This window comes from Erithacus rubecula (assembly GCF_903797595.1).
Source record: "Erithacus rubecula genome assembly, chromosome: 3".
NCBI lineage: Eukaryota > Metazoa > Chordata > Aves > Passeriformes > Muscicapidae > Erithacus > Erithacus rubecula.
In genome coordinates this window covers 48,295,129-48,315,911 of record NC_136689.1, presented here as the reverse complement: position 1 = coordinate 48,315,911, position 20,783 = coordinate 48,295,129, and the positions used below count along the sequence as shown (strand labels likewise).

At 35.5% G+C, this 20,783-nt stretch overlaps 1 protein-coding gene across 31 annotated transcripts in view; it reads right to left on the bottom strand.

The window, feature by feature from the left end:
* The window catches only part of CLASP2 (cytoplasmic linker associated protein 2), a 151,963-nt gene that overhangs the window by 42,828 nt on the left and 88,352 nt on the right, over positions 1-20,783 (bottom strand). For 12 of the 31 annotated variants that reach the window (XM_079300172.1, XM_079300199.1, XM_079300183.1 and 9 more), the window contains 8 exons: positions 20,238-20,405; positions 17,555-17,610; positions 16,216-16,386; positions 12,933-12,956; positions 10,154-10,171; positions 8,128-8,229; positions 2,988-3,158; positions 1,957-2,064 (listed from right to left, as the gene is read on the bottom strand). In XM_079300172.1, the coding sequence (XP_079156298.1) occupies positions 1,957-2,064; positions 2,988-3,158; positions 8,128-8,229; positions 10,154-10,171; positions 12,933-12,956; positions 16,216-16,386; positions 17,555-17,610; positions 20,238-20,405 (818 nt within the window). The remainder of the gene's footprint in view (positions 1-1,956; positions 2,065-2,987; positions 3,159-8,127; positions 8,230-10,153; positions 10,172-12,932; positions 12,957-16,215; positions 16,387-17,554; positions 17,611-20,237; positions 20,406-20,783) is intronic. The other 19 variants (XM_079300194.1, XM_079300202.1, XM_079300176.1 and 16 more) reach the window with 5 other exon arrangements.

Here is a 20,783-nt window from a genome sequence, read left to right as displayed (position 1 = left end):
CATATTTTAAGAATATTCTGTGTACCCCTCAAATTGCAGAAATTGTCAAGTATTTTCTTTTGCAGCTGCATTTTTTCAGAGGATGAATCAAAATAAGACTTTAAATGGACTCACAATATAATTTCTTAGCTAAAATATGGACATTACACTGTTCTAATATCTAATATTGACTGTATCTAACAAAAGTAAATTAATCTCCCAGTTTATAACATTGTATGGAGATGTGAGATTACATAAACACTTCATACCAATATATACCAGTGAAGCAGTTATGTAGCATTTAGGTAATTTTATACTCTAAAGGGGGATAAAATCCATTTTATTTTGTGTTTGTAAGCAAAACTGAGAGTCAATACAAATTACATTCCCCTTTTCACCCCCATATCAAACTGCCTCTAGCTCTACATAGAGCTGAATTTACCTTATTTCATCTTCCACTTGTACCAATGAAACACTGAATGACATTTTAAATTATTCAAACAAAAATTCATTCTAAAAGAAATCTTAATTTATTCCCAGTATAGTTTCCTTTTTTTTAAACCAGTGCTGGATTCCTACATGTTATTTCGCATTTTCTGTGCTAAGACAATTCCACTAGTATAGGTACTTGTTTTGATATCTGAATTATAAAACTGAACTACCTAAATAAGAATAAAACCTCTAGTGGCATCTATCCCAGCAACACATCTCATGGTATTGCCTAATACAGACTTCTTAAGATTGCAAGCATTCAACCAATTACAAAATGTAAATCTGATCTTGCCTGCGTGCAATTCAAATTAATCTATAAGGAAGCAAAAGAAACACAAAGAGTTCTGCAAAATACTCTTGTTTTTAAAAGAACAGAAGGTACATCTGTACTTAAACACAATCTTCCAGCTGTGCTTTAGAAAAAAAGATATAGATTTCTTAATGGATTCTGCATAACATCTACTTTTAGTATCACTTCCCAATTAAACAGCATCTGGGCAGCAGTAGTTACTGAAACAGCTTTCATACAATTAATCTGTACTCTCCCAGTAAAATCATGGCTGGCAGGAAGCCCTAACAGACCACAACATATGTCCAGTGCTAACTAGTACAGTTGGATGCCTCAATTTGAGATAGAAACCAGAGATTTACTATTTTCAGACTATGTTTAACAGCTAGTATTATAAAGTCCTTAACTGTAAGCTACACTGAACAAACCAAATAAGAAGGATACACACTGAAGACTATTTCAGACAAGAATCACACCAAAAAGAGATCTGTTCCGGATTCAATTGCACAGAAAGAGTCTGGCTACCAAACAAGCAAAAAAACCAACTCAATCCACAAACCCAATATGTAAAAGTACTTTAAGCAAAATTAGCTGTCAACTTTGCAGTCAACTTGAAGGATACATAGCAACAAAAACCTTCCCTAATCCTTAACTAACATGTTAAGGTAATTAGAAACTAATATTCTTAGGCCTCATTGACATCTCAGAAAGAGACTGATCATCTTGCAAAACCTTGCAATTTGTGTCAGACCTATAAGCTGCTGACCATTTAGCTAAGGGGACATAATCAAGTTTCTTTTCTTGCTATGCACTAAAATAATTCATTGACTAGGTAGAAAATTTTGAGCAGCAGCTGACCTTGCACTCAAGTACCCAACCAATGAGTGCTGCACTGAAAAGAGGAACATGTAATTTCAAAAAGGAGTGCCTTTTCAAACTAGTGTCTAGACACTGCGCATCACACACCTCTCTAGACTTGGTACTTCAGACTAAGTCTAGCAAAGCCTGTATTTTTCCCGTGTGCAGCCCATTCACACATTGGTCAATTCTCCAAAGGGGTAAGTGGGGGAAGTGCCAAAGGAAGGGAGAACACAGTGGCCAGCTACAAGCTAAATGGAAGGAAGAGGCACAGACTCGTTAGCTGCACATAAGAAGGGCAGGGACAGCCATGCACGACACAGGCTCCAAGTACTTACCGAGGGGCGGGAAAGAGCGGACAGGGCTCGTGTCCCTGCTGCTTTCACGGCTGGCCTCCCTGCTGCAGCCCTGACTCACACTAGGCCGAGGAATGCGGCTGCCTCGTGCTAGTATGATTCAGGGTGCAGACAAACAGCGGCACAGAAGGGAGAAGACATAAGAAAAGTTGCAGTTTTAATGCAATTCTGTTTTGTAGTAAGACCAAAGATGCATTTCTAAGAAAAGACATTGATGATTATGTCGCTTTTTAAGTCATAACCTTTATTACAGACTTTCTTGATTGTGCTGGATTAGCCTAAGTGCAGCCAGTTCAATGAAATTATTTCTTTGCACAGCTTAAAATAGAAATTTACCAACTTTTTACAGAATGGTTAAAAGACCCTTAGGAAAGGATTGAGAAAGAACAAGCAACACTGAGTAATGATTCAGAATTTGTGCTCAAGATCAGGTTATTCAACAGTAGCACTAATGGAAAACCACACAGCTTTCTAATGATGGAAAATAAAAAAATAATGCAGCTAAGATAATAAAAAATACAAAGGAAGAATAGCATAAATACCATTAAAACCAAGAGATGCTTTTCAGTAACACAGTTTGCAATAAAGTGTAATTGAATTAGACCGTGAGGCTGATGACACGTAATTTTCATTTTAGCATCATAGCATTTACACATGTGCACACACACACAGAAGACATGAAGTAGTACAGAAGTAATGAAGATCACATTTTCAAAATGGTATCACACTTTCATTCAAAGGATATGGGTATTTTCAGCATGAAGTGAAAAAAGAGAATGAAGAAAGGCAGGTGAGGAAAAGAGCAACTACAATATTCTGATAAGAAAAACCTCAAATTTTAGCTTCAGTTTAAAACTGTCTTCTATATTAAAAACTAGTCACAGAAAACAGCTACATTCTACTATGTATTCTATTTTTTTTTCATCTATCTATAACTAAATACCAGCTGTAGATATCCAGTACTTCAATAAGAAGGGCTATAAAGAAACCAAGAGTTATTTGGCGAGTCTTACCTACTGACAACCTAGAAGGACTAGCTTCTCTACTGCATCCTTGACTTCGTGGGATTTTGCTCCGTTTTTGTGCAGCTGCCGGATTCACCAACACTCTCTGAACTCCTGTGTTCATAGTGGAGAGTGTGGTTGTTGTCAGAACTCTTCCAGGAGATCCAGATCTACTGCCAGCTGAAGACAGAATGAATGAATAAATATTAATAACAGCACAGTGAACAAACAATCATGGCTAAAAAGAAAATAATACCTGAAGTTAGTAGGAAGGTGGTGGTAGACTGAAATTATCAGGAAAAACTTAAAAGGTACAAATAAGAAATAGAATGCCTGAGTTCTTACAGAACTGCATACAAGGTAGTTAAAATTATCGATGCAAGGAAGCACTTGACATGGTATTTAGCACTATATAAGCTCAAGCAACCACAATTATTATTTGTGGACTTTGTCAAGAGTTCCACAGTCCCTAAAATGAAGGCTGCTGTCTTCGGATTTTTTTAAGCTATATGGTCTCACTTATCACATTAATAAAGAAAAACAAATGAACAAACCTGTTAGAAAGCTAAAGGGAGCAACTTCAAACTAGGATTTCATAATTATCCCAGCTCTTCCAATGCTACCAAAGTTATAATTAAATAATGTAATTTCCCTAATATTTAAACTCTTCTCCCTTGCTTTCAAAGCATGGGGTCTTCAAGCACTATTTTGACATTAAATAAAATGTGACTGAAGACAAAGTACTCATGTACATTTCTGTGGAGGTTACCCCACATTACAGAAAATCTTCAATTAGTTTTAAGCAAGCTAAAAAATTGATTAGGATATATTTAAGTGTCTTACAGTTCTGTTAATTAAAACTGTATATTACAAAGTATGTTCAAGGTACTGTATCATTACCAGAAACTCTGGCCACTTATCTTTAATTTTGATACTCCAGTTACAGAACATTTAAGTTCTAAGTTCTTAGCAAAGAATTCATTCTTCCATAGCTGCATCTGATTTATATCACCAGCTGATATTAATATGTTTCCAGCTGAGGAATTCAAGAAATATGACCAAATTAAAAGCAAAATAGAATTTCAAAGACTAATTACATACGTATTTGAACCTGTTCTCAATCTTTAAAATACAATCAGGTAACTGTATGACCACAGTGATGCTATCAGATTTACAGACAACATGCAACTTTTCAAGTGAATTTCATGGATTACCTCTTATGAGGCAAATTGAAAAAAAGATACAAGTTGACTAAAGCTTGACTATATGAGAAAAGAAACAAAATAAAACATATGCTGGGTGGAAGAGAGAAATCTAAAAAAATGTACCATGCATATACTTTCAGATTCATTGTTTGAATTCAAACTTGAAATGATTACTTAGCAAAATACCTTTTCCAAACTATGGACCTATTCAGCAGAAATGATAAATAAAGTACTATACAACCCCGGAAAAAAACCCCCAAACAAATATAATTTCTGTAGCAAAAGAATAAGCAAACCTATAAAACTGCTGTGACGTGCAAAAATTAAGGGTTTTGTCATACCAGTGTATTTCAACTTAGATCTGTATTACCAAGATCTCTGCCTGTTTTGTATCTCTTTAAAACAATAAAAATATTGCAGAAAGTTTCACTTTTAGAAGGTGCAGCAGACTTGTACAAATTAGAACTCTGAAAAATCTTCTTACTCTTCTCAGAATATTCAGAAGAAATGCAACCTCTTGTTCTAATGCTTTATTTAATCTTTCTATAAACTGACCTACAAAGTGCACCACTGCAGTGTAAATGAACTGAATGCAGCTAAACAGCCTGAAAATACCATCCTAGTAATAGCACAAGCATACTCTTGTCAGTATCACCAGTACCAGCAGATCTAAGTGAGCTGAATGATGAAAGAAAGATTACTAAGGCACAATTTCAAACCCTTCCCATCATTCCTACTTTCTACATAAGGATTACACCCAATTAAGTTACGTGCAGCATATGGAAAAAAGCCAGCCAGAATTTCTGCTGAATAGGGTCCTTAAATGAGGTATGTCAAACACGTGATCAAACAATGATAGGTACACGAACTCTGTAGACTCTTACCACCAATGGGGTTAGCAGACTGTGATCCTGAACAAGTGTAAAGGCAGGATAAGGGTAGGGGTTTATAATCCATGAAGAGGGAGGGAGCAGAGCAGATTAAAAAATGAGTGGCAAATGGAAATAAGAAAGCTTTAGTCATTTCACACAAGAAAAAAAGCCACAAGGGGGTTATGCTAAAGCAGTGCTATTAAGTAGCTTCAACAACTGAAGAATTAAACTCAGATGCTATGTACAAAGCAGATGAAGCAAAGCTGCACAAGCAAATTACAATTCTTCAGCTTTCTAATAACAACTCAACACTGAAGAATTAAATTTCAATTAAGCATGAAACTGTAGCCTGTATATTACTTGAAAAGAATATTACATTGCCAAAAAGGTTCAAGAAGTTCAACAGTTGAACAAAAATTACACACAAGATAAATTTTTTTTTTTGAGACACAACAGTAAAGAAACTGAGCTGCAGGTGCAGTGGATGACCAAAACAAAAAAACCAAATTCACAATGGCACAAGTGAAAAGACTTGCACAGAATTTTTCATTTTCCTCTTTAAAAGTAATCTTGATTATAAAAGGAAACATTTAGTTCCATTCAGAAATTCTCTGAATGTCAACTGTAATGCAATTTTAGCAGACACTTTTGAATTATCCGACAACCAAACTGGAAAGAAGAGGAAAAAAATGTAAGCATTTTTTCCCACAGGTAAGAATAAAATAGAGGCTTTTACTTTACATTAATTTAAAAATAAAAAGGGCTTTTAAAACCCTAACATTTTTATTTTTGTAAAAGCATTCAAATTTGCAAGTCTTTCATAGAATGATTTTTGAACAAAAGATAGCTGTAAACCAAAAATTAACAAAAGCATTTGTGCTACAGTATTTTTTTAAAAAAATAAGAGCTTAGATCTAATATGAAGCTATTCTCTCATTATATAAGCTGGGGAACTAAAACAATCCCCTGAATGGAAACATTAAGCATCACGCTTCACACAATGCTGTGAAAATTTTCAGTCACATCAAGAAGCATCACCCAATTAGCTGGCATACAGTGCCTGAGAATTCTCCTTCACCTGTCCATTTGTATTTGCCCTGTTTATCTTCCTTAGAACATCTCAGAATTCTTGTTCTCCCCCACTGACAGGTTATAATGAGCTATTTGAAGCAAGCAGTTCTGAATAGAAGTAGTAATAAAAGGCTGTAAGGATGCATTCACGCATTTAATTTTCATACATCATATGTAGTCAGATCTAGTTATCGCAATATCAATTTATCTCGGTAGACATTAATACTGTGTAAAAATAAAAAAAAAAAACCTTGTCATTATTAGTAAAAAAATATTAAGGTTTAATTTTGCTTCTCTGAATATACAGCTATTTAATGTTTTATGACAGTGATAATCACTGTCATCATGATGATACTGCTACCTAAATTTACTCCCTCCCCAGACATTTATCAAACACCTTCACTTTTTAAGAATTTACCAAAACAAAAGTATTTTCAAAAGCTTAATTCCAAACTTTCCTAATACTAATGAAAAAATTGCTTATAGATTTTCATAGAGGGGAAAAGGAGACTGGAAGGAACTTTACCTTCCGTCCCTCTTAAATTATTCACATATTCTTTACTTAAGGTATACTGTAGCCATCTGTAAAACAAGTTGTAGAGAACTTTTGTCCCAGCCAATAACTACGAATTTTCAGGCTCTCATTTCACAAATACTTTTGGGATTAGAGCACTTAAGGGAACTTTTACTGAATTTCAGTATGCTACATTTATCTGTTCACATTGTTTGAAAGTTTTATTTCTGAAAACCTGCAAACACTGGATCAGGTTTGATCCAATTGTACTTGTTGGCAAATGAAATTATGCAAAACTGAATGGCAAGTACTCTAACAGGAGAAAAACAACTACTATCTGCTTTCTAAACATCTAAAATCCTTCTATTTATGATAGATGATGCAGTTATGGCAATGAAGACAAATGCTTCTGCCATTAAAAACATTATTAAAGGGTTTTATTAAAGAAGTGGATATGGTTAGTGATAGCAAAATAACTGTATTGAAAATTTTAAACATGGTGAAATTTACTGGTTCAGAACATTAGGTCTGACCGTTTATACAAATGGGAAGTTAATTTTAATTTTATTGTGCGTTTGTCTTCCTTCCATTTGTTTAGTTGCATTTCACCTAATTAGACATAGATAAGAAGCTGAAAATGTTACAGAGCTTAGTCAGAAAATGTCTGTTGGAGACATCAGATGTGCAGACGAATTGTTGTAGGTCAGCCAGTGCCAAAGAGTGTGAGGTAATCAGGTCTTTTTAATTAATGACGGAGTGCTTGGCTAGATCGAAAATGTCGCATCTGCTTTGGTTACTAAACACAGAAAATTACTGTGGATTAACTGACACATTAAATTTCTTGTTTTAAATTTGACTCAATACAAAGTAAGTAACTGATGGTAAAGGGTGGAGTTCTAATTTTTCAAAGAAGAGTTAAGTAAAGGCAAGAGCTGTAATACAGAAAAAAAGAGTTTATATCCAAGAGCTACAGCAGTGCCTAGCTTAAAGTGAAAACGGGTATTTCTGGCTAAAATAAAGACTTGTTTAAAAATGAAAAATTAGGTCTCAAAGGTAATAATAAAGACACCATTCAGCCTACCCATTGTTCTCTATTACTAGTCCATGTTTACTGGCCTTTCATGTTCGGGATGTCAGAAAAGGGGGGGAAAAGAATGTTGAGAAGTTATAATTGGAGAGAGAATTTAAGGATAGATTTACTTCGTACTATGTTATCTAATTTAATTGGCAAACTAAGACCTAACCTAATATTTTATCTAGAGAAAAACAACATGAATCAGAAAAGCATGCAAATACCACTGACCCAAAACACTGAAAAAAAATACCTTCATTTTGGTCTGGCGATGATGAACCTAAGGCACAGAACAACAACTCAGTATGTAGCTTTTTTTTAAAAATTAACTTTGACTCTAGCCATTGGTCAATGAATATATGCTTAAGCATTCTGCCTCTTTATCAGGTATAACTGATAAACAGAAAATACATACGCTGAGATTGTGACACCACTTTGGTTCTAGTCCGTCCTCTGGAATCTGTTTTAGAATTTCCAATACCAACAGAAGGGGTCAAGAGCTTTGATCGTATACGACCTAGAAAAGAAAAATGCCACTAAATCAGTTTTTCAGAGTCAGGTGGAAGCAGAGCATCAGTAGTATTTACTAATATTTTTTTAAGTGTCTGCATATGAAAGAAGCACAAGGTAACTCAATTGGTGAAAATTCGCTTGGGATAATTAGTAGAAATTTGAACATGTTGAGGAATTTAATAGCTGAGGAAGCAAAATATTTCTCCTCTGATGCTACATGTTTCAGCAAACAATTTGCATATTACAACACACAACATGCTGGACTGGTTAGCTAGTTCTTCCTTCCAACATACACATGTTGATTACATTAAAAAAAGGCAGAGTTTACTCAATACAACACAATGCAAACACTAATGCTGCTGTATCAGGTAGTCTTCTCATGATTACTTGAGCCTGTAATTCTACTTTTGCTGTCATAAAACTACAGAATAGGATTCTGAGCTTTCTTCCTAACTTCACTCCTCTTCAGAAATCAAAATACTAGCTTTTTTAATTACTAAAGATTCTACTGTTTTCCTGGCCCCGTCATACCGACTTCTACAGGATTTCCCAAATCATCTAGAGCAATTTGCAAACATTAAATACACTTAAGAACTATTCGTGGAAACATGAAAAAAGAAATACTACTCTCCCCAACAGATAGCAAAGCCAAGCAAAAGACAAATGAAACTATCTTCAAATAAAACAAGAGATTCACTTTACAGTAGAATGCCAAATGGCATATGACAAATTCTCTTGCGTTTCATCAAATCTTCCTGCATTGCTAGCCATGTTCCTCATAACATTCAGCATATACAAAGAAATCACAAAAGAAAGGAAGACTCCAGTCGTCTGAATTATAGCTAACTGAAAGGTGATTCATAAGAGAAAATATTGATGTTGTACACATTTCCTAACCCAACCTCTCAAACAGTAGAAAAATAAAATCAAAACCAAACTCATGCTGACAATAATTCTTCTGAATTGCAAGAACAACCCCCCAAAAGTATAGGGTGGATCTAGCTCAACAGTTTGAAACACAGCATAATTAAAATATTGTCTAGGCACGCTGAGTCAATATTTGACCTAAAATTAGGTACACAGACTGTTATTTAGTTCTAGCCTCTTTAGGCTTTCCACAGCAGAATTTGGAGACCAACCAAGTTAATATTATTCATCCAAGTAGAGGGAATAGCCATAGATGAGAGTCTATAAGAAGAGAATCAGGATAAAGGTTATTCACTAAACTATTAGAAAACAACAGGCTTAACAAGAGTGGTTAGATTAACTAGTCCAAATCTACTAGTTATCCCTGTGCAATGGCAATGTTTTCCCAATAAGTGCTGTGAGACTGCAAGGCATGTAACTGCATTCAGAATTTGTCCCAAAACCAAGGAATACAGAGTGCCACTATTTCAATACTATGTTAAAATATCACCTGCAATCTCTTTCAGTTTCATCAATGTAAAATAAACCAGCTTGTGTATCTGAGTTAAATGAACCGTTAACGCATTTGGAGTCTCGACATCCATCCATATTGAAATGTTAATAACAGATGGAAAATTAGCTTCCAGGTCTCAATGAGATGACTAATAGTAGCACCTGCTTCCCAGAGCATGAACACATTTGATGAAATATTCTGTGACAAAATTTGCTTTAAAAACAAATGGAAAATTATAAAGTCCCTGTATTTTCACAGTATAAATGTTAAGCAATGATACTTAAGACTGCAGATGAGTAACTGAGAATTAAAATAAAAGCAAAAGAATTTTAAAAATAGTACATGACAACCAAGTATTAGATGCATAAGATGTTAGTCCATAAGCCGGTATCTGTTATGAACCTCCACAAAGCCCAAGAAACAGCAAGTTCTACTTTTAAAGCTTCTTTTGTATCAATGAAAATATGAAGCTGAAAATATTAGCTAGTCTAACAAAATAGTTTCTTACCATCTTCAGAAGCTGTTCCTAAACAGAAAAAATAATAAAATACATGATATTCCAAACAATACTATGTCTTTCAAATTTCTTTTTGAGATTAATCTTAGGAATCTTGACAAATTTTATCAAGTCAAGAGAACTAAAGCTTTTATGTTGAAATTCCATAACTAAACTGAAGTAAAATTATCAAGAAAATATCCATACTACACTGATAGCAATTTACAAGAACATAATGCACATCACTGCCTTCCAAACCACAAGAAGTTCAATAGAAAAAAATTATATCCATGAAATCAGTCAACAAAATTACACATACAGATCAAAACAGACACTAAAAATACTGCAATGCAAGCTCTTCTGAAAATGTGAAACATACTACTATACATAACCACACAGAATAATACAGAGACAGTGTTTCCCACACTGGACAGTGTTAATTTGATAGAACTGCCAGCAAACAGGATTTCTCTGAATTAAGCCTGTGATTACTCTGAAGATACGTATGCACAAGATCAAATCTTGCTCAGCAACACGGACGGAATATGAGCTTGCTGAAATCAGACCACACTTGGACAAGTATGCCGAGCTTAAAAAGGCTTGATTTTTGACAATGTGAGAGTCAAACAAGTCTTTCTCCCATCAGTACCTAGGAACTGATGGGACTCTGCCTCATTGGCAGTCCTCCTTTTAAGTTCCTTTGAAACAGATCTTATTACGGAATAAAATATATACTACTAATGGTAATGTTAAATGCCCCTAAAAAACAGAAGGGTACTTCCACTTTTGTTTTCACTCTCTACCATTTTGGCACTGTAAGAGAACTATAACGATGAAAACATCTATTAGTGTCTTAGGCTAGCCTGAACTCAGACAGATTTGCTAGGAAAGTTTTCTCATGTTACAATACCTTCACTGAACTACTTTTAAAAACTCCCTTTAAAAAAATAGTTCAGTGTGTATTTCTATGCCTCTTCACAAAAAACAGTTACAGAAATATGTATGCAGGGAGTGCTTCAAGTTTTCCAGATCAAATTTGCCAGTTTACAAAAACTCAAAACCAAAAAAAACCCCAACCCTTAGCTACCCCTCCAAATCCTACAGTCTTGCAGTGCTTGATCTTGGAAGGCAGATTCTATGCAACATCTAAGGCTAACAGACAGCTGCTCCTAAAAGGGGTGGTTCTATTTCTCTTTGCTCTCAGCCTTGTGCTACCACCTGGTCTGGATGGCTAAAGGCTCACTGGCAGCTCCAAAAACTAAGTAACAGAATATTAGTCACTTTCATGAAATCAGTTCTATGGAGTTTGGTCCCTTACAGCAGTCAATAACAGAGTATCACAAGGTGCTAACAAAAGAAGAGATAAAAAATATGCGGACAAGGTTAGTGGGAAAATGAAAACTGATTAGTTCCTCCTGGTGGTGGTTAGATCAGAACAGCTGTATCATACAACTACAGCCAGACAGCTAAGCTGTTTTCATTCCATCTTGCAGATCATATCTAGAGATAGCCTCTGGAACAAAACCCCACCCTGTTACTCTGATCAATTGTATAGCATTTCCCTTGCTGGTTTTAAACAGAAATGTGCAACATATCATTAGTTGTGACTTCTGGTCAGAACAAAATAAAAATAAAAGGCCATGTTTCTTAGGCCTACGTGGACCTAAGAACCTTTATTTCTGGTGATGATATCCAAAGCTCAAGATTTGCTATAAGTAGCCTAAAGAAATGTAACATGGAAATAAGCAATACAGACTCTACTATCCTGTAGAAACACACCTCATTTTATTAAACTAGGCTTGACATCTTCATTGCTCAAAACCAGCTCCAATTCTTTCAAGAAGCATCTGTGTTTTGAATTTATTCAAGATTCTGGTTTAGAAACCTATCTTCTTACTATTGTCATTTCTACATTTGCTTCCAATGAACTACTAGTTCTTCCAAACATGCACAGTTAATAAAATACGTGACATAAAATATTAAGTAAGCAGCAGACTTGCTAAGTGCTTGTTAATTGCTCCCAAGCAATAAATTACAACTACAATCACCAAGCAGCAGGCTGGGACTGTCACTTCATTATATGTGAAGGATTATTTGCACACACCTGAAATGGACTATTGCTATGGAGAAGCTTGATGCTCAACTGCTATGCAGTACCTCCATGTTTTTTTAACAGAGTGAATTAAGAAAAAGCAAGTGCTAAAACTTAGGTGGACTACTTGGTAAGTTATTTTAACAGGTTGGTCTTCTTCACAAATGATTATTTAGTAGAATTACATTGTACTGCAGAATTTACAAGCAATTTAAAATCATATAGTAAGGCTAGATTTTGATAGAGGGAATTTTTTTGGTTTTGCTTTTTTTATACTTAGGTGGTCAAGCATCTGCTCTCCTGCTGTTCTGCTAAGCCAAAAAATGACTTCACATGTAAAAGTATGGAAAAAACTGGAAGTAGATTAATTTAAAAAGCATTTATTTAACTAGTTAAAATCAGCATGTAACAATTACTAAACTGCTCTGTAATTAACAAAGCTTGTTTTAAAAAAGAGGGGTAATGTCAGATTTCTGATAATGTTGCTGATACTGACCAATCATTCACAAAATTGACACACAATTGACACAATGACAGCAATAACATGCATAGTAAGACATCTAAATTATACAGGAGTTAGTGGAAAAGGCACAGTAATTTGTTAATGAACAGACAAATATATTAAACATCAATACTTTTACACAAGACATTTTATTAGATATTTAATAGAATTAGAGGACAGACTAAATAATTTCTTACCATCCATCTTGTCAGAAGTATCCTCTTTGTTGAACAAGCAGGCAAAGAAACACAGAAAACTTAGTGTGTTAGAATAAAGGTGTTCACAGCAGAGTCATAAAACATTAACTGAGGAAAATACATTAATATTAAATACAGCAGACATGTTTATCTAATTAATGCATGTATAAGCTACCTTAAGCAAAGCTGGTTTTGCTCAGTGCAAGGTACAAAATTACAAAACAGAGTACAAGTAGCCAGCACAAGGATACTGATTCTGTATTTCCTAGATTTGAAAAAACCCTCACAGTAAAACATTTATAAATGGTTTAATTCTTGGTGTAAACAGATACTGAAATATCAGAACATATTTATATCATTACTGAACCACATATTTATACTTCTTATGAAATTTGCCTCTGAGCATGAAGCCCCATCTGGGGTAAGGGACAGGAAGGAAAAAAATAGCACAATTAAGATGGGGGGGAAAATGAGAGAAAGTTTCACTCTGGTTTAAAAGCATTAAATATTTAACAGTTCAGATGGAAGGTTGTGCATAAATACTCTGACAGTAACAACCAAAATTTAAATATTTAGCACGAGACATATATAATTACAGCTCAAGCCTCCTCAATAAGGACATTAATACTTAAGGATGTCAAAGACAGTCAATATTTAAAATAACTAGAGAGTATCCTCCTCCTTCTAGAACAGTCTTTAATAAACAAGCAAGAGTTCTTCTATTAATAATGAAAAGGGAAAAGATGGGTGAACATGATTATGGATTACTATGCTTATAAACTTCTGGCCTTCCGACGCTTTAAATTTGGTAGCTGTGTAAGCAAAAGGTGGATGTTTCTCTGCAAGCTAGAATGAAAATAAATTCAAGCTCTAGGAGATAATGTCATTTATTTTGGTACTGACTGTAACACCCAAAGGAAGTGGAAAGCATTACGGAAATAAAGTAACATTGCCTAGGCCTTTTTGGACCAAGTCAGCATTAGCTTGATAATTCTGTCATTTAACTTTCCATATTTGGGCTCCTATAAATAAATCCCTTAAAATAAAGAGGAAATAACTTTACAAATTAGCCCATTTTCTGAAACATGGCACTTGCTTGGATGTGCACCACATTCATTCTAAGGTTACCTTCCAAAAACCAGGAGTAACTAGTTTTGAAGCTAATCCACAACAATCACACTGTCTACATGGTATGTATCACACTACCTTATCAGATTCAAAAACTTGTTAGGAGATTGAGCCAAGATCAGTGAAGCCTTACTGCTTTTATGTGACTACAAACAAAGCTTGGTCTCCTTGACTACCACTGCCCTTTCACTGTCTGCACTAGGATTTGACTTCTACTACATTTTGCCAATACTACGTTATTTTGTCACTTCAAATGACCATCATACTGTTCTTCCCACGTTACTGCATCTGCTAGCAAGGTAAAGCCTTCCAGCAACTCAAATCCTTCAAATGAATAGGACTTGGACTTTTTGCTTATTGTTCCTCCCTCATCCTCGCTTGTCCAACCAATAAATTACTAAGAGAATAAGCTATTTCTGTTATTTTCCTGCATAAATCCACCAGTATCTACTTCACTGGAAACCTCTGTCCCCTTCTCAACCCTTGCTTACAAAATTCTTGGTATGGATCAGATATTGCTTAAAATGTTCTAAAAGCAAACCTCCAATCAATACCTAATTTTCTGTGAAAATCTTAAGATAGTATAGTCTCTTCATTTGAGCAGCACAAAGAAGACATTAATAGAGCAGGATCTATCTCTTAGTTTTTCATTTGACTTTTCCCTCTGTCACTATGTTCTGCACCACTTTTGCTTCTCTGAATGCCAGCTTTGTCTGAGGCTCAAAATATGTTTTGTTGCACATCAAAACACACTAGGCAATACTCTCACGTATCTCAGGATTTTAGGCATTAAGTTAGGAGGAACTGACAGTCACAGAATCACAATGGTTTGAGTTGGAAGGGACCTTAAAGATCACCAAGTTCTAGCCCCCTAACTGTGGGCAGGAACACCTTCCACTGGAGTGGTTTACTCCAAGCTTGGTCCAGCCTAGTGTTGAACACAGTTAGGGATGGGCATCCACAATTTCCCTGGGGAACCACCAGTGTATTCCCTCCACCAGGCAGCCTCATGTTGGTGTCCACCCCAGACCCAGCAGGTTGTGCTGCCCTGTCTGTGGGCACCAGAGGGAGCTCACATTCAAAACTGCTATTCCAAGTACCAAGTATTCCTTTAAAGTCGAGATTGCTCACTTTTTAAATTAACACTAAAATCAATACTGTTCACAGCACTTCAAACGGGCCCTGATGGTAAAAAGAATCAACTAATTTTAGATAGCTGTTAAGTTTTGATTTTAAAAAAGCACCACCAAAACCTTTGCAAATCACAGCCTACATGACTAACATCTACCCAAACACAATGCAAATCAGAAGAACTAGATAGTTTCTTTGTCTCTTGTGATCATCTCTGGCCATAGTAAAATTAGAAAATGTCTCTCCTTGGTGATCTAGCTGGCACAGAAACTGGAAAGAAAAAAACAGTTTTTTCAACAGTGAACATCTCTTCCCCCACTGTTATCCCTATAGCACAGATAAGCTAAACATTTAGAATAAAAACAGTTCAGAGTCCTTTACCATTGCCACTTAGTGGATGTTCTAGCACCTACATCATCACCACCACCATCAAATACTTTACTGCACTCTTACCACTTGCAGCACTTCCTATGTCTAACAGCAAATATCAATGGAGACTGTCAGCTAGGTAAAGCATACACATAGCTCCATCAATGCCCTTAGGAAGAAATTATGAACGCCATGCAGTAAGTTATTGTGTAAAACACTTCTCTATTTCATGAAAAATCCACCTCTTACTACCAGCGTATCTCTTTAGCACTCTTGTAAACAACCTGAAGAGCTGAGAAAAATGGAAAATCAAGAGCTCTCACGCTCATTTCCCTGTTACTTTTATAAACAAAAAAAGGCATGATCACCATGTGTTTAGTGAATGTACCACTCCTTCCAACACTTAATATTAATTGTAGATTAAGACATTCAAAGAGCATAGAATGGACACACACTTTGCATTGGCATTCTTCCAGCACAAGAAAAATCCAGCATCTATGAAAGTTTGCAACCTACCTCAGAACACCTGCTCTTTTGTGACACTCCAGTGCTACTGACGACAACTGCTTTTCAAATGCAGCAGCATGGCACTGTAGCTTTTTGATCAATTAAATTACAAGAACCCTACAGAGCAGTGCAGAGGTGCCTGCCTTACCTAGGGAGGCGTAGGAGCCTGGGGGCAGCCCGGCTGCCGAGAGGCGCCCGGCTCCAGCTGTCTGTCCAGCAGCATGACGGGCCTTTGCACCTGCGGCAGCATTCACGTCAATGTCACTGCGAGACCTCTGCAGGGTACCCAGGTTTGGGCTCCCCTTGCTGCTCCCTGACACTACCAGAAAGGGGAAAAAAAAAAAAAAAAAGAAAAAAAAAGAAAAGTTGGCATCGAATAAAATGAATTATATTTAAAAGCTTAACATGTTTTACTACCACAGCGTGCTTGCAAGCAAGCACAAAAAAAACTGTGTAAAAAGCCTAAATTAGTATTAAACCAAGAATTACTGATATTAAAAAGCAAACTAGACCTGATCTTACCAACTGCATATTTTACAGTAGTATTTATCTTCATTCAGCATGAATTTGTAGCATTATTTAATGCAAACTCTCTGTTCCCATCCTAGCACAAATGACACAATTCTGAACCTTTGTGTGATTTATTACATTACTGAATGATTCACAAATGTAAGAAAATTCACATCCTTCCTTGAGATACTGAGGAAAAAATATTCACACACCTCAGCTAAGGTAAAGCCACAGACAGGTGAGCTGAATGTGTATTCTGAAATGCTTTAGGGTCTATCTTCAGTATTTTCGCATTGACTTCCTATTATTTTAACTATAATTTTAACTATTTGCTTAATTTTAACCAGTGTTGCAGGTCTTCTGAACTTGATTCCCTTACCAGTTTCAATATCAACTCTTAATTACAGTCCATTTGTAAAAAGCAGCTCAGTGATTTACTCTCAAAGAGTTACTAAGGCATTATGGGAAAATACATTGAAGTTATTAAATTCCAAAATCTAAACACATAATTAAACTCTTTGAATTACAAATATGTAGTTTGGCTGTTGGCTTTTGTATTTATTTAGAAAGAGAAACAGATACATGGGAACAAATGAAAGAGAAAGTGAGTCTTTAATTTCCAATTTAATAGACCAAATAACAATGAATAATCATAAATAGACCAAAGAATAATGTTTTGTTTCTTTGAGAGTGACTGTTCAACGACAAAACTCCAGGATGATGATCAGTTGATAATGAGATGATCAGTTAATACTGAATTATGTCTCATACTTGAAACAACTGAACCTATATAAAATGTGAAGTGAGTGTGAGAGAATCTTAGCCCCAGGTACAGTTTGTAGTGACACATACCATTATTTATCTTGGAAATAGAGTAAATGCTGATACAGTCAAATTTCAAGCTGAATTTAGAACATTTAATCTGAAGAACCTGAAGAACAATAACTGTGCACTGCACTACATTACTACCACCTTACCTCTGCCTGCAAGACTTGCTGGGCTGGCTGCAGACCATTTAGATGATAGAGGTCGACTGAAAAAAAAGTCAGTAAATTCAGTAAGTCTCATGTATCAGATGCAAAAGCCAAAAATAAAAGAGAGGAAAAATAAAATTTCTGTTCTTTTCTCCCTTTCAACCTTCTCAGCATATTTTATACAAAGATACTTTAAACAGATGATAAAACCATGATAAATAATGATAAAAAAAATTTATCCTTTATATTTTATAAAATTACATCTTTATCACAAACACTAACTCTTCAGCTACCAACAGGCACACTTTGCTAGCAAAGTCCAGGCATTCCAGACTTGGTCACAGAAACATTTAAGGTGGTCAGTATAAGATTTTAACCACAGGGCTGATCTTATCAGCTATCAAACAAGAATAGTGAGAGCTACCCAAAAACCTTTGTGAAAGACATTACGTGAAGTGGTGTCTGCAGTAACAAGAAAAACAAGGTGTCCAACTCATAAGCCTCCTCCAGTCCTAGCTGGCTCAAGAATCATGTTATAAATTAAAAAAGGAAATGTTGATGCTTCTAAGCAGCTAGACTTCATTTCCCCTGTTGGAATGTAGAGGCTTCCATAATTTACAAAAAGAGAAAAAGCCCATGTCTTTTCCTCTGTGTTTTATCTTCATTTTGTTTTCACTGCAAAAATGAGTAGTTACTGAAGTACAATCTTTCAGTCTCGTCAGGTTTAATTGTGAGCCCATCCTTTGGCAGCTGGAGAGACCAGGGAAAAGAAAGACTGGTAGAAGAAAATACAACAGCATATTCATTGGTTGAGTATCTGATGCGGAAAGTTCGTATTTAACAAAATAGTTGAGTATTTGATCAATAGTCAAATTACAAGCTGAATCAGTGTCTCAGCTTTAGTAAAAATAATTCCTCTAATTTTAAACCTAAAAGCAGAAGAGAAAAGAGATGCCTTATACTGTGTATTTACCCCAGTTATTAGCTCAGGTGCTCAGCAGTAATATAGAAGTCAGCACCATTACCTAAATCCTCACAGAAGAACATGTGTTTGCAGCTTATTCTGAATAAACCTGCTTTTCTGACATGATTAACCAGTGTTTTGAAGGTACATTGCCTCAAGTAAGGTGAGGAGGTTGAGGTAGAGCTTCTGGGTGCATCCTGACCTTACAATGTGCTCCAAACAGAAGTCTCAGACAACTGCTACAATGTACTTGTACAATGTACAATTGACATTTTATGTAAGAAGTTTCACCCAGGTAGGCAGAAGTCACCACACTTCTCTCTCATTCCTCCATCTTCTCTAAAACAATTTTAGATTAATGATCTGTATGAGATGTAAGTTCAGAAGGTCAAAAATCAGAGAGGATCAGGCTTTTAGTAAAATCATACCCACATTTCCTCATTTAGCCTATACAGGGGGAATTCAGCATCTATACTAAAAGCCAGAAATAAAATTTTGGGTAACAGAGTAAAAACATCCATGTGAATGCAAAGTTAGTAATAAATCAATTAAAATTCCATTGATTGCTATATCATCACCTCTTCTGCTAATTTCTTACTTTACCCTTCACTTTCCGTACTATAGCACTTACACATGTTGCAATATGGAAAACAACATTTCTAGATTTAAGAGTACTGTAAGATTCTAATTCCCCTGTAATTTAGTTTTTTAACAGTGTATTACCAGTAACTCATTAATGGCACTTTTATTTTCAGATGGGGAACACAGATTAATTTTAAAAAGGATATTTAATATTTGAACAAACATTCGTGGAAAATTAAGTGCTGGCAATTGCTTGCATCACAGACAGTTCTTTTTAAAAACACTTTCCATAATTACAAGTATCATAAGAAAGATGAGGTAAACCTCTGGTATTTCAGGCATTAGCCAAAAAAAACCCAAAAAACAAACCCCAAAAAAGCCATTTCCAATATGTAAGAAACAGTCTTTGCTTTCAAATCTAAAGTGAGCAGACAAGCTCTCTGGTTTTGGTAATGAAGATCTGAAATATTAAAAAGCTGAAATACTTTGAGGAAGCTTTCTAGCATTTAAAGGCAAAAACCACCAAATACTACTATTACTATTTCATATATCTGCTAAAAAGCCAGTATATTCCTTTTGCTATTGGTACCTATGAAAACTTTAATTTATTCAGCTCAAGATAGTCTATGCATTTTAATACATCACTGACTGCAGCACAGACCCACCCTGTATTTACCGGCAGAGTTGCAGAATCCTGCTAATACATATTTAGTACTGTGAAGACAGGGAGAAAAAAAGCCAAACCAATATCCAGTAAATCTCATAGTTGATGTTGCTGTTTCAGGCTTGCCAGTGAAAAGAGATGAAAAAGGAATAACATCATTATAGCTTTCCTAGACCTATTCAGCACATCAGAATTCTGGACATCAACATGAACCTTGAAGATATTTTCATGTTTAAAGCAGCTGTTAAGCAATTAATACATGAATACAGCATGCCAAAATCCAGTAAAGACTGCTTGTACTTTTCACCTTGCTGGGGTAACACTGTTGTACAGCAAAACATCACAGAATAAATTTTTATTAATTAGAAGTCACAAAATAAAACTGCAGATTTTCTGTATTCAACAGGAATCTGGATGTTTTGCTTTTGACAAACTGCATTTGTTTCCTGGTTCAGAAACAGTAAAGTGATCCTTACTTGAGGCTCTCCTGTGAGCTAGAGGATGACCTGTCTGACTGAGGGAGAGATGCTATACTGCCAGAATTCTTCAAGTAGGTCTGAAGGCTTCTTTGATAGGGCGGCTCCAAAGAATTGTACAGAGTCTCAGCTTCACTAGGAAAGTGATTTCTAAGACCCAGATAAGCCCTACAAGAAAGAAAAACCACATGTAAATGCTCAGTATTTTCTTTAAAGGATGTAGTCAGGAAGTAAAGATTACAGAATGAACTATGGATGGGAGTGAAAGGAACTGAGAGTATGTAAGGCACACAACGATGCTCATCAAATCATAAAAGAAACCATGTACATTGACTAAATTAATCTTTTCAAAATAAATGCATCCTCTGAGTATCTCACATTCACTTACCAGCTGTGTGGGGAAGCAAAAGGAATTGTTTTCTGACCTTCCCACTAGTTAAAGTGCTGCAGTTGTTTAAAGATTTAATTAATGGGAGGACAATGATCATGCAACAATGTCAATCTTTCTAAATCTTTTTTGGTGGAACCATTAAATGCTGCACAACC